Raw genomic sequence first — 17,962 nt, forward strand, 5'->3', positions numbered from 1 at the left:
TTTTTCATGCAAAGGGCAGTAGAAGTTCAGAACTCTCTACCATAAAAAACAATAAATATTCCTTAAATCTTGGACTAAATTAATCTGCCCATGCGAGCCACGGGTATAAAAGGGACTCGGTGCACAGAGCTAAGATACAAATCAGCCATGATTTCCTTTGATGGTAGAACAAGCTTGATGGCCTATGATGGCCTCCCCCCCAGGTGACGCTCCCCACTCCCCCCGACAGGTGAGGCCTCCCCCCTCTTCCTCCCCCCCCCCATTCTTCCTCCCCCCCTCTTCCTCCCCCCTCTTCCTCCCCCCTCTCTTCCTCCCCCTCCCCTCTTCCTCCCCCCCCCCTCATCCTCCCCCCCCCTCTTCCTCACCCCCCTCTTCGGCCCCCCCTCTTCCTCCCCTCCCTCTTCTTCCCCCCCTCCCTCTTCCTCCCCTTCTCCCGCAGGTGATGCCCAGTCCCTCCCCGCAGGTGAGGCTCCATTCTCCCACTCCTCTCTCTTCCTCCCCCCTCCGTCTTCCTCCCACTTCCCCCTCTCCCTCTTCCCTCTCCCCCCCTCCTCCTTCCCTCTCCCCCTCCCCCCCAGGAGAAGCCCCGCCTCTCCCCCCAGGTGAGGCTCCCTCTTCCTCCCCCTACTCCCTCTTCCTCCCCCTCCCTCCCCCCTCTTCCTCCCCCTTCCTCGCCCCTCCCTCCCCCCACTTCCTCCCCCCTCCCTCCCCCTCTTCCTCCCCCTCTTTCTCCCCCCCTCCCTCCCCCTCTCCCTCCCCTACCCTCCCCCCTCTTCCTCCCCCTCCTTCCCCCCTCTTCCTCCCTCCTCCCTCCCCTCTCTTCCTCCCCCTCCCTCCCCCCTCTTCCTCCCCCTCCCTCCCCCCTCTTCCTCCCTCCCCTCTCTTCCTCCCCCTCCCTCCCCCCTCTTCCTCCCCCTCCCTCCCCTCTCTTCCTCCCCCTCCCTCCCCCCTCTTCCTCCCCCTCCCTCCCCCCTCTTCCTCCCCCTTCCTCCCTCCCCCTCCTCCTTCCCCCTCCCCCTCCCCCCACTACTCCCTCTTCCTCCCCCTCCTCCCCCCTCCTCCCTCTTCCTCCCCCTCCTCCCTCCTCCATCCCCCTCCTCCCCACCCTTCCCTCCCCCTCCAACCCCCTCCTCCCCACCCCTCCCTCCCCCTCCAACCCCCCCTCCGCCCTCCTCCCTCCCCCTCCTCCTCCCCTCCCCACACCTCCCTCCCCCTCATCCCCCCTCCCTCCCCCTCCTTCCCTCCCCCTCCAACCCCCCTCCCTCCCCCTCCTCCCCCCCTCCCCCTCCTCCCCCCCTCCCCCTCCTCCGCCCTCCTCCCTCCCCCTCCTCTGCCCTCCTCCCTCCCCCTCCTCCCCCTCCTCCCCCTCCTCCCCCCTCCCCACACCTCCCTCCCCCTCATCCCCCCTCCCTCCCCCCTCCCCACACCTCCCTCCCCCTCATCCCCCCTCCCTCCCCCTCATCCCCCCTCCCTCCCCCTCATCCCCCCTCCCTCCCCCTCCCTCCCCCTCCCTCCCCCTCCCTCCCCCTCCCTCCCCCTCATCCCCCCTCCCTCCCCCTCCCTCCCCCTCCCTCCCCCTCATCCTCCCTCCCCCTCATCCCCCCTCCCTCCCCCTCCCTCCCCCTCATCCCCCCTCCCTCCCCCTCCCTCCCCCTCATCCCCCCTCCCTCCCCCTCCCTCCCCCTCATCCCCCCTCCCTCCCCCTCCTCCCCCCTCCCTCCCCCTCCTCCCCCCTCCCCCTCCTCCCCCCTCCCCCTCCTCCCCCCTCCCCCTCCTCCCTCCTCCTCACTCCTCCTCCCCTCCTCCCTCTTCCTCCCTCCCCCTCCTCCCTCTTCCTCCCTCCCCCTCCTCCCTCTCCCCCCCCAGGTGAGGCCCCGCCCCCTCCCCAGGTGAGGCCCCGCCCCCTCCCCAGGTGAGGCCCCGCCCTCTGAGCTGCGGCCGTTTCCGGTCGGATCTGGTGTCGCGCGATGGGCGGGAGAGATCGACCCTGGGACTGGATCCCGATCCCGGATTGGATCCCGATGCTGCTGCTCCTGCTGTTTCCAGGTGAGTCCCGGGTCCAACAACAACAACAACAACTGTGCGCGGTGAAGCCGGCGGGAGGATTCAGCCTCACACACAGCTGCATTTGTGTAGCACCTTTTACAGCCTCGGCCAATGGCGGCTGTTTAACTCAGCAAGAGTCAGCCTGTGCACAGCAAGATCCCAGGAGGACATGGCACTGTTCCCAGGAGCAGGTGATGAGGCTGCAGTGAGTGTTGGGGTTCTCCTCAATGCTGAATAATGTTGGCAATGTGAGTGTGATAGGATAGGATTTGTGAGCTCAGTCTGAAGCTCTGGTTCGCTGCTGTGTTCCCCAGTAAAATATACACCTTGTTTACAATAGACACAATGTCGATGCAACTTTATCCTGCTGCCTTCTGCACTCCTCTCTCCACAGGTACTGCTGCTCTGGAAGTTTCTGTGCCTCCAAAGATCAGAGGTTTCATTGGTGAGGATACAGAGCTCAGCTGTGACTTCAGGTCATCTCTCCCCATCACTCAGCGCCTCACAGTGGATTGGTCTTACCGAGCATCAGAGGGAGGGTCAAAGCATGCTGTGAGTTTTAGAAGTGGGTTTTCCTGTGGTTGTTGTGGATGTTAATGTTCGGTCTCTGACACTGGATTTATCAGAAGAATCTGGTGTGCATGTCTCTCCACTTTGGGAGCTGGGATCAGGGTTCCAGCAAAACCTGCATTTATTTGATTGTATACTCTAATCTAAATCGAGAATCCCCCAGCATCGCTTTCACACAGAGTAGAAATCTGGAACTCTCTTCCTCAATAGGCTAGGGGGTTAATTGAAATTGTCAAGACTGTGGTTAATAGATATTTTGGGGTAAGAGGGATATGGAACGTAGACAATTAATGGAATTGAAAAGCAATATCAGTTGTGGTCTGATTGACTGACAGAATTCATGTCTGCAGTAGAATCATAGAATCTTACAGTGCAGAAGGAGGCTATTCAGCCCATCGAGTCTGCACTGACCACAGTCCCACCCAAGCCCTATCCCCATAACCCCATGCATTTACCCTAGCTAGTCCCCTGACACTAAGGGACAATTTAGCATGGCCAATCAACCTAATCCGCACATCTTTGGACTGTGGGAAGAAACCGGAGAACCCAGAGGAAACCCACGCAGACATGGGGAGAATGTGCAAATTCCACACAGACAGTGACCCTAGCCAGGAATCGAACCCGATGATTATAAATCCTAACTCTTATAATCCTTTTCAAAACTTTGCCCACTACAGAAGTAAGGTTCACTGGTCTATAATTACCAGGGTTGTCTCTACTCCCCTTCTTGAACAAGGGGACAACATTTGCTATCCTCCAGTCTTCTGGCACTATTCCTGTAGACAATGACGACATAAAGATCAAAGCCAAAGGCTCTGCAATCTCCTCCCTAGCCTCCCAGAGAATCCTGGCATAAATCCCATCCGGCCCAGGGGACTTATCTATTTTCACACTTTCCAGAATTGCTAACACCTCCTCCTTATTAACCTCAATCCTGTCCAGTCCAATAGCCTGTATCTCTGTATTCTCCTCGACAACATTGTCTTTTTCCTGCGTGAATACTGACGAAAAATATTCATTTAGTGCCTCTCCTATCCATTCAGGCTCCACGCACAACTTCCCACTACTGTCCTTGACTGGACCTAATCTTACCCTAGTCATTCTTTTATTCCGGACATACCTATAGAAAGCTTTAGAGTTTTCCTTGATCCTACCTGCCAAAGACTTCTCATGTCCCCTCCTGGCTCTTCTTAACTCTCTCTTTAGGTCCTTCCTGGCTAACTTGAGATCCCCACTCACTCGTCTAAACTCCAGTGAATATCATCCTAACTGACTTAGTCTCTCCTCATATGACACACCTGCCATCCCGCCTGCTACCAAAGTGGATAACCTCACATTTATCCACATTATACTGCATCTGCCATGCAGATGCCCACTCACTCAGCCTGTCCAAATCATGCTGATGCATCTCTGTATCCTCCTCACAGCTCACCCTCCCACCCAACTTTCTATCATCTGAAAATTTGGAGATAATACATTCAGTTCCCTCTTCCTAATCATTAATATATAATGTGAACAGTTGGGGTCCGTGCACAGATCCCTGCGGAACCCCATTAGTCACTGACTGCCAATCAGAAAAAGACACATTAATGCCAGCTCTTTGCTTCCTATCTGCTAACCAGCTTTCTATCCATAGAAACATAGAACATAGAAAAACTACAGCACAAAACAGGCCCTTCGGCCCCACAAGTTGTGCCGAACATATCCCTACCTTTTAGGCCTACCTATAACCCTCCATCCTATTAAGTCCCATGTACTCATCCAGGAGTCTCTTAAAAGATCCTATTGAGTTTGCCTCCACCACCACTGACGGCAGCCGATTCCATCTCAAGGCATTCCCAGCAATCCCATGTGCTTTAAATTTACCCAGTAGTCTGTTATGTGAGACCTTGTCGAAAGCTTTCTGAAAGTCTAAATAAACCACATCCACTGGTTCTCCTCGGTCAACTCTACTAGTTACATCCTCAAAAAATTCCAATAGATTCGTCAAGCATAATTTCCCTTTTGTAAATTCTGACTTTGTCTGATTATACCGCTGCCTTCCAAATGCTGAGTTATGAAATCCTCGATAATGGACTCTAGATACTTCCCCAGTACCGACGTTAGGCTCACTAGTCTATAATTCCCCAAACTTTTCCTGAAAGTGGTGTATCGGGGTACAGTGCGTGCACTCTGGGGTATCAGGGTACAGTGCGTGCACTCTGGGGTATCGGGGTACAGTGCGTGCACTCTGGGGTATCAGGGTACAGTGCGTGCACTCTGGGGTATCAGGGTACAGCACGTGCACTCTGGGGTATCAGGGTACAGCACGTGCACTCTGGGGTATCAGGGTACAGTGCGTGCACTCTGGGGTATCAGGGTACAGCACGTGCACTCTGGGGTATCAGGGTACAGCACGTGCACTCTGGGGTATCAGGGTACAGTGCGTGCACTCTGGGGTATCAGGGTACAGTGCGTGCACTCTGGGGTATCAGGGTACAGCACGTGCACTCTGGGGTATCAGGGTACAGTGCGTGCACTCTGGGGTATCAGGGTACAGCACGTGCACTCTGGGGTATCAGGGTACAGCACGTGCACTCTGGGGTATCAGGGTACAGTGCGTGCACTCTGGGGTATCAGGGTACAGCACGTGCACTCTGGGGTATCAGGGTACAGTGCGTGCACTCTGGGGTATCAGGGTACAGCACGTGCACTCTGGGGTATCAGGGTACAGTGCGTGCACTCTGGGGTATCAGGGTACAGCACGTGCACTCTGGGGTATCAGGGTACAGCACGTGCACTCTGGGGTATCAGGGTACAGCACGTGCACTCTGGGGTATCAGGGTACAGCACGTGCACTCTGGGGTATCGGGGTACAGTGCGTGCACTCTGGGGTATCAGGGTACAGCACGTGCACTCTGGGGTATCAGGGTACAGTGCGTGCACTCTGGGGTATCAGGGTACAGCACGTGCACTCTGGGGTATCAGGGTACAGTGCGTGCACTCTGGGGTATCAGGGTACAGTGCGTGCACTCTGGGGTATCGGGGTACAGCACGTGCACTCTGGGGTATCGGGGTACAGTGCGTGCACTCTGGGGTATCGGGGTACAGTGCGTGCACTCTGGGGTATCGGGGTACAGTGCGTGCACTCTGGGGTATCGGGGTACAGTGCGTGCACTCTGGGGTATCAGGGTACAGCACGTGCACTCTGGGGTATCAGGGTACAGTGCGTGCACTCTGGGGTATCAGGGTACAGCACGTGCACTCTGGGGTATCAGGGTACAGTGCGTGCACTCTGGGGTATCAGGGTACAGCACGTGCACTCTGGGGTATCGGGGTACAGTGCGTGCACTCTGGGGTATCAGGGTACAGTGCGTGCACTCTGGGGTATCGGGGTACAGCACGTGCACTCTGGGGTATCAGGGTACAGTGCGTGCACTCTGGGGTATCGGGGTACAGTGCGTGCACTCTGGGGTATCGGGGTACAGCACGTGCACTCTGGGGTATCGGGGTACAGTGCGTGCACTCTGGGGTATCGGGGTACAGTGCGTGCACTCTGGGGTATCAGGGTACAGTGCGTGCACTCTGGGGTATCAGGGTACAGTGCGTGCACTCTGGGGTATCAGGGTACAGTGCGTGCACTCTGGGGTATCAGGGTACAGTGCGTGCACTCTGGGGTATCAGGGTACAGCACGTGCACTCTGGGGTATCGGGGTACAGTGCGTGCACTCTGGGGTATCAGGGTACAGCACGTGCACTCTGGGGTATCAGGGTACAGCACGTGCACTCTGGGGTATCAGGGTACAGCACGTGCACTCTGGGGTATCAGGGTACAGTGCGTGCACTCTGGGGTATCAGGGTACAGTGCGTGCACTCTGGGGTATCGGGGTACAGTGCGTGCACTCTGGGGTATCAGGGTACAGTGCGTGCACTCTGGGGTATCAGGGTACAGTGCGTGCACTCTGGGGTATCGGGGTACAGTGCGTGCACTCTGGGGTATCGGGGTACAGTGCGTGCACTCTGGGGTATCAGGGTACAGTGCGTGCACTCTGGGGTATCAGGGTACAGTGCGTGCACTCTGGGGTATCGGGGTACAGCACGTGCACTCTGGGGTATCAGGGTACAGTGCGTGCACTCTGGGGTATCAGGGTACAGCACGTGCACTCTGGGGTATCAGGGTACAGTGCGTGCACTCTGGGGTATCAGGGTACAGTGCGTGCACTCTGGGGTATCAGGGTACAGCACGTGCACTCTGGGGTATCAGGGTACAGTGCGTGCACTCTGGGGTATCGGGGTACAGTGCGTGCACTCTGGGGTATCAGGGTACAGTGCGTGCACTCTGGGGTATCGGGGTACAGCGCAAACATCTTGATCCTAAATTAAACCAGAATGTTGTATCTTTAATAGAAAAGTGAGGGATATGCAGGTGGTATTTCCCTTAAACACGCTTGTGAAATTCACCTCCAGGTTTGTCTGTCAATTCTTGTATTACATTTCTCCCCCTCCGCCCCTCCGCCCGTCCCCCGCCTCCGGCCCCCCCCCCCCGCCCCCCCCCCCCCCCCCCCCGCATTGGGGTTTCTTTAGTCTCCTGACCAACATTGATCTCTTGGAACTTCATTGCTTGATGATGAGAGGATTGGGTGAAGGAACAGCAGTGGATGGTGACAATCTCACTGCTCAGTGTGCTGGATGCGCCACTGTGTGGCAACATTTGGTATTGCAGTGGTTTTCGATCAGACTTTAACAAGCTGCAGGTTGGGCTGAGCAAGCAGCAGAGATATTTCACTGAAAGAAAGATTTGCATTAATATAGCGCCTATCCTATTACAAAGGCAAGAAAGTACATTTAAATGTCGTCACAGTTGTAGGAATCATTGCAGCATAATTACTCAGAGCAAATTGTAGAAAAAATAACAAAATATTGATCAGAATCTATTTGATATTTATTGAAGGATAAACATTGGCTAGGATATCAAATAATGCCATGGGATCTTAAACATCCACCTGAGAGTGCAGACAGCATCTCAGTTAACGTCTCAACCAAAAGGCAGCATCTCTGAGAGTGCAGCACTCCCTCAGTATTGTGTTGGATTGTCAGCCTTGATTGGTGTGGAGTGGGACTTGAACACACAATTTTCTGACCCAAACAATGCTCTCCCTGAGCCACAGAGCAATGATGTGGAGATGCCGGCGTTGGACTGGGGTAAACACAGTAAGAAGTTTAACAGCACCAGGTTAAAGTCCAACAGGTTTATTTGGTAGAAAAAGCCACACAAGCTTTCGGAGCTCCAAGCCCCTTCTTCAGGCGAGTGGGAATTCTGTTCACAAACAGGGCATATAAAGACACAGACTCAATTTACATGAATAATGGTTGGAATGCGAATACTTACAACTAATCAAGTCTTTAAGAAACAAAACAATGTGAGTGGAGAGAGCATCAAGACAGGCTAAAAAGATGTGTATTGTCACACCACAGCGGCACGGTAGCACAGTGGTTAGCGGCACGGTAGCACAGTGGTTAGCACTGCTGCTTCACAGCTCCAGGGTCCCGGGTTCGATTCCCGGCTCGGGTCACTGTCTGTGTGGAGTTTGCACATTCTCCTCGTGTCTGCGTGGGTTTCCTCCGGGTGCTCCGGTTTCCTCCCACAGTCCAAAGATGTGCGGGTTAGGTTGATTGGCCAGGTTAAAAATTGCCCCTTAGAGTCCTGGGATGCGTTGATTAGCGGGTAAATTAGCGGGTAAAATAAAAGGGATTAGCGGGTAGGGCCTGGGTGGGATTGTGGTCGGTGCAGACTCGATGGGCCGAATGGACTCCTTCTGCACTGTAGGGTTTCTATGTTTCTATGATTCTATGAAACAGCAGCAATGCAGACCTCCCAACAGTAGTCGGTGCTGTGGGCACCTTCTGTTCATTCTCTAAAGATACTGGAGAAGGTGCATCAAAAACAACACCAATAGTGACAAAGAGAACACCAACAGTATTGTCCATCGTTAGTGCCAGATATGGACCTCGGGGAGAAAGTTAAAAAGGTGTGGCATCACCCAGTGTGGAGGGAGGGTTTTATATACATATCATTGTTCTAGCTGTAATGGAATGGACTTTGTGTTTGGCTTAAACCAGTTTGTCCTCCGTCTCTCTCCCAATGTAGATTCTTCACTATCAGTCCAAGGTATTTCTGGCCCTCAGTGGCCCCTTCAAGGATCGGGTTGTGTGGAATGGAGAGCTTGGAAAAGGCAATGCCTCCATAATCCTAAAGAATTTGACACAGAGTGACAACGGGACGTTTAGTTGTGTGGTGCAGAATCCACCAGATGTAAGCAGTGAGATACCGAGCACTGCCCTCACTGTCACCGAGAGAGGTCAGAACATAAGAAATAGAAGCAGGATTCGACCATTCGGCCCATCAAGCCTGCTGTGCCATTCAATAAGCTGGTTAAAGTGTACAGTTGATTATCCGAATGTTCTTGCTCCTAAATGCCCCAATTGAGGCTGAATTTCATCATTTCCCTGTCCAGAGTGGTTAGGGATATAACTGGACAGAATGGAATAAGAACAGAGGGCACTGGAAAAACTCAGCAGGTCTGTCAGCATCTCTTAGGAGAGAAACAGAATTCATGTTTTGAGTGCTTTGACTCTGTCACAACTCCACAGAATGGAGTTCTCTGGATTCTTTCACTGGTTGGCTCCAGTTGAGTCCCTGGTGTCGATTCTATCAGGATGAGGACTGCAAGCGTCTTCATAGGAGACGGCTATTGGAGCGTAGTCAGTCAGTAGCACTCTGGACAATGCAGCTTAATCCTCGGGTCCCAGGTCTTAGCCCTGTAACATCCTGTGTTCCACTGCCTCTTTCTCTGCAGTGTGTCAGTCTATCCATCTCCTAGGGATATTAACATGAGACAGTGACTGATAAATCCAATAGGGAAAGAAGGAAAGTTTCTTTATAAAGAGAATAGTTAGCCTGTGGAACTCACTACCTCGGGAAGTGGTTGAGACAAAGAGCTTGGAGGAAAAGTAAAAACAAATTAACATGAGGGAGAAGGGAATAGAAAGATTGACTGACCGAGGGGATCATAGAACATAGAACAGTACAGCACAGAACAGGCCCTTCGGCCCACGATGTGCCGAGCTTTATCTGAAACCAAGGTCAAGCTATCCCACTCCCTATCATCCTGGTGTGCTCCATGTGCCTATCCAATAACCGCTTAAATGTCCCTAAAGTGTCTGACTCCACTATCACTGCAGGCAGTCCATTCCACACCCCAACCACTCTCTGCGTAAAGAACCTACCTCTGATATCCTTCCTATATCTCCCACCACGAACCCTATAGTTATGCCCCCTTGTAATAGCTCCATCCACCCGAGGAAATAGTCTTTGAACGTTCACTCTATCTATCCCCTTCATCATTTTATAAACCTCTATTAAGTCTCCCCTCAGCCTCCTCCACTCCAGAGAGAACAGCCCTAGCTCCCTCAACCTTTCCTCATAAGACCTACCCTCCAAACCAGGTAGCATCCTGGTAAATCTCCTCTGCACTCTTTCCAGCGCTTCCACATCCTTCTTATAGTGAGGTGACCAGAACTGCACCCAATATTCCAAATGTGGTCTCACCAAGGTCCTGTACAGTTGCAGCATAACCCCACGGCTCTTAAACCCCAACCCCGTTAATAAAAGCTAACACACTACAGGCCTTCTTCACAGCTCTATCCACTTGAGTGGCAACCTTTAGAGATCTGTGGATATGGACCCCAAGATCTCTCTGTTCCTCCACAGTCTTCAGAACCCTACCTTTGACCCTGTAATCCACATTTAAATTAGTCCTACCAAAATCAATCACCTCACATTTATCAGGGTTAAACTCCATTTGCCATTTTTCAGCCCAGCTTTGCATCCTATCTATGGGAGAGTTTCATGGCATAGACTGATTGGCCGATGTTTCAGTGTTTTAATGTGATTTCTCTTCCTTTTCACAGAGCTCCCGTTTCGCATCAGTGTGGTTGTCATGTTGATGTTGCTGGTGGTTGTTCCGTCTCTGCTGGTGGTCGCTGTTCTCCTGCTGTGGATGGGCAGAACCTTTGGTTACTTCTCATCCAGCCTCAAAAACACATCAATAGAGGTGGTGGATGGGTAGGTTCAGCGGGTCAGTGGGGACAGGGTCAGGGGGGTCAGGGTCAGTGGGGACAGGGTCAGTTCACACATACTGCAGCTCAGTGTAAGTAAAGAACGGGGTGTTAATGGACTATTCCTAGCTCTGCCTTGCCCCTTAAAACATCACAATGTGCTTCTTGTAAATTAAACGAACTTTTTGCTCCTTTGTAGCCTCCATTAGCCCATTGTGATGATCGGTTCTGGTGGTGAACTGTGTGTGTTAGGCATTGGTGTGGCTCAGGAGCCCCTCTCTCTGCACACACTCTGCTGTAGATCATGCCCTTAGGCTGGAAAGCTGCACGATTCCGGGCCTCTGTTTCCTCAGGGCCCGCTTCTCGACCAGTGGACCCAGACCTTGCCACTTCCGATGCCTTTCCAGACGGCTCTCTCTGACTGTCTCCCCATTGTCAGTATGCAAAATTCACAATGTCATCTATTGAGTTCACATGCAGCAACCATGGAGAACACAGGACGTCCCAAAAACAGCAGGAAAACAGAATCTGCACAACTGCTGATTAGGGAACGAATATAGCAGAGAATCATAGAACCATTCAGCCCATTGTGACTGTGCTGGCCCCTTGACAGAGCAATCAAATCTGTCGCACTCCCCCCTACTCTTCCTCCATGGACTTTCTTTCACATATTCCTCAATTCCCCCTTTAACAGTTATTACAGAATTTGCCTTCCAGATCACAACAACACTCTCCACAGCTCCGCTACTGAATCTCCCAGTCTTCCCTCCCTCCCAGCTCCCTCCCCACCCTCCGAGCATCCCCCTTCCCCTCACTTGGTGCTCTGAAAGAAAGAGTTAGCCGAGAAGACAGTTTAGCGAGTTTGATTTTTGGATGATACAAATACTTTATAATAAATAAGTTGTGGAGGATTGAATTGTGCCGTTTGCCTCTTGTACCCAATGCTAACTGAAGCTATTTTGTTGCACAGGGTTGATGAAGGTTGCCCGAGGAATAGGATTTACCAGCGATGTGCTGCATGCTACCAGGTAGGAATCTCAGAACACAGCATCTGATTGCCTCAACAACAATCCCTCCTCTACCCTGTGGGAGAAGAGGGGCAATGGGGTGAAAGGTTGGTCCTTGGGGCCTGAAGGTCATTCACAACCTCAACAGCCTGAATCATAAGAATTAGGAGCAGGAATAGGCCATTTGGCTCATCAAACTGGCCCCACCATTCAATAAGATCATGGATAATTTGATTGTGGTCTTCACTCCACTTTTCTGCCCGACCCCCATAACTCCTGACTCACTAGTGATTGGAAATCTGTCTCAGAAAAACCTAAAGGGTTATCAATAACAGAGAGAATGATGGGGATGGAGTGGGGAAAAGGCATTGAAGTGTCTGATTAGCCATGATCAGATTGAATGGTGGAACAGGTTCAATGGGCTGAATGGCCTACTCCTGTCCCAATGTTCCTAACTCAGCCTTGAGTATATTCAATGACCCACAGCTCTCTGGGGAAGAGAATTCCAGAAACTAACAACCCTCAGAAGAAATTCCTGCTCAAAGAACAAAGAACAAAGAACAATACAGCACAGGAACAGGCCCTTCGGCCCTCCAAGCCCGCGCCGCTCCCCGGTCCAGGATTGAATCCTGAATCCAGGATCCACGCCCAATTTTCCAGCCCATCTACATACCAATATCCTATCCACCGAGCTGTCCCTCACAGCTACGATGCTTTGTTCATTACAACCTATTAACTTACCCCCACCCCCCCATTCCAGACCATGTGATCTCCAGGGAGAGGCGAAAACCCAGAGTGAAAAACCCCAGGGCCAATATGGGGAAAAAAAAATCTGGGAAATTCCTCTCCGACCCCCTGAGGCGATCGAAACGAGTCCAGGAGATCACAATGGCCCCGATCGGAAAATGCTTCCCAACCCTAGTCATTTCCACTTCCACGAACACCATATGAATCCCCTGCCCCCGAGACAGGTTCCCAACTATCCGCAGTCTCACTCTGTACTGGCACCAGCAAGATGATCGTAGAATGAAGCCTTGAAACGAGAAACCAGGAACAATTAGCCCGCGCCGCTCCCTGGTCCAAACTAGATCACTCTTTTGTATCCCTCCATTCCCACTCCGTTCATATAGCTGTCTAGATAAGTCTTAAACGTTCCCAGTGTGTCCGCCTCCACCACCTTGCCCGGCAACACATTCCAGGCCCCCACGACCCTCTGTGTGAAATATGTCCTTCTGATATCTGTGTTAAACCTCCCCCCCTTCACCTTGAACCTATGACCCCTCGTGAACGTCACCACCGACCCGGGGAAAAGCTTCCCACCGTTCACCCTATCTATGCCTTTCATAATTTTATACACCTCTATTAAGTCTCCCCTCATCCTCCGTCTTTCCAAGGAGAACAACCCCAGTTTCCCCAATCTCTCCTCATAACCAAGCCCCTCCATACCAGGCAACATCCTGGTAAACCTCCTCTGTACTCTCTCCAAAGCCTCCACGTCCTTCTGGTAGTGTGGCGACCAGAACTGGACGCAGTATTCCAAATGCGGCCGAACCAACGTTCTATACATCTGCAACATCAGACCCCAACTTTTATACTCTATCTCCGTCTTAAATGGGAGACCCCTTACTTTTAAACGGTGCCCCTCAGTTCTAGATTCTCCAAGAAGGGAAACATCCTCTACACCTATAGCACAGTGGGTTAGCACGGCTGCCTCACAGCGCCAGGGACCCGGGGCAGCACGGTGGCACAGTGGTTAGCACTGCTGTCTCACAGCGCCAGGGACCCAGGTTCAATTCCCGGTTTGGGTCAGTGTCTGTGTGGAGTCTGCATGTTCTCCCCGTGTCTGCGTGGGTTTCCTCCGGGTGCTCCAGTTTCCTCCCACAGTCCGAAAGGCGTGCTGGTTAGGTGCATTGACCATGCTAAATTCTCCCTCAGTGTACCCAAACAGGTGCCAGTGTGGCGAACAGGGGATTTTCACAGAAGCTTCATTGCAGTGTTAATGCAAGCCTACTTGTGACACTGATAAATAAACTTAAAATAAAACTTATTTAAATACTAATGTTTTGTGACTCGTAGAAGGACACCCAGATTTAGATAGCATATAGATAGGCTGGAAAATTGGGCGGAGAAATGGCAGATGGAATTTAATCCAGATAAATGCGAAGTGATGCATTTTGGAAGAACTAATGTAGGGGGGAGTTATACAAAAATGGCAGAGCCATCAAGAGTATAGAAACACAGAGAACATAGAACATAGAACATAGAACATTACAGCGCAGAACAGGCCCTTCGGCCCACGATGTTGCACCGACCAGTTAAAAAAAAAACTGTGACCCTCCAACCTAAACCAATTTCTTTTCGTCCATGAACCTATCTACGGATCTCTTAAACGCCCCCAAACTAGGCGCATTTACTACTGATGCTGGCAGGGCATTCCAATCCCTCACCACCCTCTGGGTAAAGAACCTACCCCTGACATCGGTTCTATAACTATCCCCCCTCAATTTAAAGCCATGCCCCCTCGTGCTGGATTTCTCCATCAGAGGAAAAAGGCTATCACTATCCACCCTATCTAAACCTCTAATCATCTTATATGTTTCAATAAGATCCCCTCTTAGCCGCCGCCTTTCCAGCGAAAACAATCCCAAATCCCTCAGCCTCTCCTCATAGGATCTCCCCTCCATACCAGGCAACATCCTGGTAAACCTCCTCTGCACCCTCTCCAAAGCCTCCACATCCTTCCTGTAATGTGGGGACCAGAACTGCACACAGTACTCCAAGTGCGGCCGCACCAGAGTTGTGTACAGTTGCAACATAACGCTACGACTCCTAAATTCAATCCCCCTACCAATAAACGCCAAGACACCATATGCCTTCTTAACAACCTTATCTACTTGATTCCCAACTTTCAGGGATCTATGCACACATACACCTAGATCCCTCTGCTCCTCCACACTATTCAAAGTCCTCCCGTTAGCCCTATACTCAACACATCTGTTATTCCTACCAAAGTGAATTACCTCACACTTCTCCGCATTAAACTCCATCCGCCACCTCTCGGCCCAACTTTGCAACCTGTCTAAGTCTTCCTGCAAACTACGACACCCTTCCTCACTGTCTACCACACCACCGACTTTGGTGTCATCAGCAAATTTGCTAATCCACCCAACTATACCCTCATCCAGATCATTAATAAATATTACAAACAGCAGTGGCCCCAAAACAGATCCCTGAGGTACACCACTTGTAACCGCACTCCATGATGAATATTTACTATCAACCACCACCCTCTGTTTCCTATCCGCTAGCCAATTCCTGATCCAATTTCCTAGATCACCCCCAATCCCATACATCTGCATTTTCTGCAGAAGCCTACCATGGTGAACCTTATCAAACGCCTTACTAAAATCCATATATACCACGTCCACTGCCTTGCCCCCATCCACCTCCTTGGTCACTTTCTCAAAAAACTCAATAAGGTTAGTAAGGCACGACCTACCTGCCACAAAACCATGCTGACTATCACCTATCAATTCATTACTCTCCAAATAACTATAAATCCTATCCCTTATAATTTTTTCCAACATCTTGCCGACAACAGAAGTGAGACTCACCGGTCTATAATTCCCGGGGAAGTCTCTGTTCCCCTTCTTAAACAATGGGACAACATTCGCTAACCTCCAATCTTCTGGTACTATACCAGAGGCCAACGACGACCTGAAGATCAGAGCCAGAGGCTCTGCAATCACTTCTCTTGCCTCCCAGAGAATCCTTGGATAAATCCCATCCGGACCAGGGGATTTATCTATTTTCAGACCCTCCAGAATATCCTGCACATCCTCCTTATCAACTGTAATACTGTCTATTCTACTCCCTAGGGACCTAGGTGTGCAAGTCCACAAATCCTTGAAGGTGGCAGCACAGGTGGAGAAGGTGGGGAAGAAGGCATATGGTATGCTTGCCTTTATAGGACGGGGTATAGAGTATAAAAGCTGGAGTCTGATGATGCAGCTGTATAGAACGCTGGTTAGGCCACATTTGGAGTACTGCGTCCAGTTCTGGTCGCCGCACTACCAGAAGGACGTGGAGGCATTGGAGAGAGTGCAGAGAAGGTTTACCAGGATGTTGCCTGGTATGGAGGGTCTTAGCTATGAGGAGAGATTGGGTAAACTGGGCTTGTTCTCTCTGGAAAGACGGAGAATGAGGGGAGACCTAATAGAGGTGTACAAAATTATGAGGGGTAGAGATAGGGTGAACAGTGGGAAGCTTTTTCCCAGTTCGGAGGTGACGATCATGAGGGGTCACGGGCTCAAGGTGAGAGGGGTGAGGTATAACTCAGACATCAGAGGGATGTTTTTTACACAGAGGGTGGTGGGGGCCTGGAGTGCGCTGCCAAGTAGGGTGGTGGAGGCAGGCACGCTGACATCGTTTAAGACTTACCTGGATAGTCACATGAGCAGCCTGGGAATGGGGGGGATACAAACGATTGGCCTAGTTGGACCAATGAGCGGCACAGGCTTGGAGGGCCGAAGGGCCTGTTTCCTGTGCTGTACTGTTCTTTGTACTTTGTTCTTTGGGACAGTGTAGAGGGAGCTTTACTCTGTATCAGCCCCGTGCTGTTCCTGTCCTGGGAGTGTTTGATGGGGACAGTGCAGAGGGAGCTTTACTCTGTATCTAACTCCGTGCTGTACCTGTCCTGGGAGCGTTTGATGGGGGACAGTGTAGAGGGAGCTTTACTCTGTATCTAACCGCGTGCCGTACCTGCTCTGGGAGTGTTTGATGGGGACAGTGTAGAGGGAGCTTTACTCTGTATCTAACTCCGTGTTGTACCTGTCCTGGGAGTGTTTGATGGGGAGAGTGTAGAGGGAGCTTTACTCTGTATCTAACCCCATGCTGTGCCTGTCCTGAGAGTGTTTGATGGGGTCAGTGTAGAGGGAGCTTTACTCTGTATCTAACCCCATGCTGTGCCTGTCCTGAGAGTGTTTGATAGGGTCAGTGTAGAGGGAGCTTTACTCTGTATCTAACCCCGTGCTGTACCTGTCCTGGGAGTGTTTGATGGGGACAGTGTAGAGGGAGCTTTACTCTGTATCTAACCCCGTGCTGTACCTGTCCTGGGAGTGTTTGATGGGGACAGTGTAGAGGGAGCTTTACTCTGTATCTAACTCCGTGTTGTACCTGTCCTGGGAGTGTTTGATGGGGAGAGTGTAGAGGGAGCTTTACTCTGTATCTAACCCCGTGCTGTACCTGTCCTGGGAGTGTTTGATGGGGACAGTGTAGAGGGAGCTTTACTCTGTATCTAACCCCGTGCTGTACCTGTCCTGGGAGTGTTTGATGGGGGACAGTGTAGAGGGAGCTTTACTCTGTATCTAACCCCGTGCTGTACCTGTCCTGGGGGTGTTTGATGGGGACAGTGTAGAGGGAGCTTTACTCTGTATCTAACCCCGTGCTGTACCTGTCCTGGGGGTGTTTGATGGGGACAGTGTAGAGGGAGCTTTACTCTGTATCTAACCCCGTGCTGTACCTGTCCTGGGAGTGTTTGATCTGTTTATTGTAATAAAGTGAATCCTGTGTGTGATTATTTTGCTTCCTTCTCCTCAGTATTCCGATGAGGAGGATGACTATTTCCACCGGTTTTACCCTCCATCTGAACCGATCGCCTCGTCTGAAGCAGTTGTTATCCTTGAACCCTTGAGCAAAATGCTGCCAATGAAATGAATCATTGGGCTGTTCACTGATCCACTCAAGAGTTTGAATCTGTGCAGATGGCGGAGACAATAGTTCCACAGTCAATGCTGAAAACAGTGCGGGGATGGGGAGTGGGAGGCTGGGGGTGGGGGGGGGGAGTGGGAGGCTGGGGGTGGGGGGGGAGTGGGAGGCTGGGGGTGGAGGGGGGAGTGGGAGGCTGGGGGCGGGGGGGGGGGAGTGGGAGGCTGGGGGCGGGGGGGGGAGTGGGAGGCTGGGGGCGGGGGGGGGAGTGGGAGGTAGGGGCGGGGGGAGCTGGGGGCGGGGGGGAGTGGGAGGCTGGGGGTGGGGGGGAGTGGGAGGCTGGGGGTGGGGGGGGAGGGGAGTGGGAGGCTGGGGGTGGCGGGGGGAGGGGAGTGGGAGGCTGGGGCGGGGGGAGTGGGAGGCTAGGGGTGGGCGGGGAGTGGGAGGCTGGGGGTGGAGTGGCAGGCTGGGGGTGGGGTGGGAGTGGGTGGCTGGGGGTGGGGGGGGGAGTGGGAGGCTGGGGGTGGTGGGGGGCT

General features: G+C 52.3%; 2 protein-coding genes across 2 annotated transcripts in view; both read left to right on the plus strand.

The window, feature by feature from the left end:
* LOC144479991 (myelin protein zero-like protein 2) overlaps positions 1–17,962 on the plus strand; it is a 279,492-nt gene that overhangs the window by 63,751 nt on the left and 197,779 nt on the right. The gene's annotated exons all lie outside the window — the stretch shown is intronic.
* LOC144479990 (myelin protein zero-like protein 3) lies at positions 1,968–17,502 on the plus strand. Its single transcript, XM_078199139.1, has 6 exons — positions 1,968–2,046; positions 2,441–2,598; positions 8,744–8,954; positions 10,567–10,720; positions 11,684–11,741; positions 17,319–17,502. The coding sequence occupies exons 1-6, from the start codon at positions 1,968–1,970 to the stop codon at positions 17,433–17,435; spliced, it is 777 nt and encodes a 258-aa protein (XP_078055265.1). The 3' UTR covers positions 17,436–17,502.

This window comes from Mustelus asterias, chromosome 27 (assembly GCF_964213995.1).
Source record: "Mustelus asterias chromosome 27, sMusAst1.hap1.1, whole genome shotgun sequence".
Taxonomy (NCBI): Eukaryota; Metazoa; Chordata; class Chondrichthyes; order Carcharhiniformes; family Triakidae; genus Mustelus; species Mustelus asterias.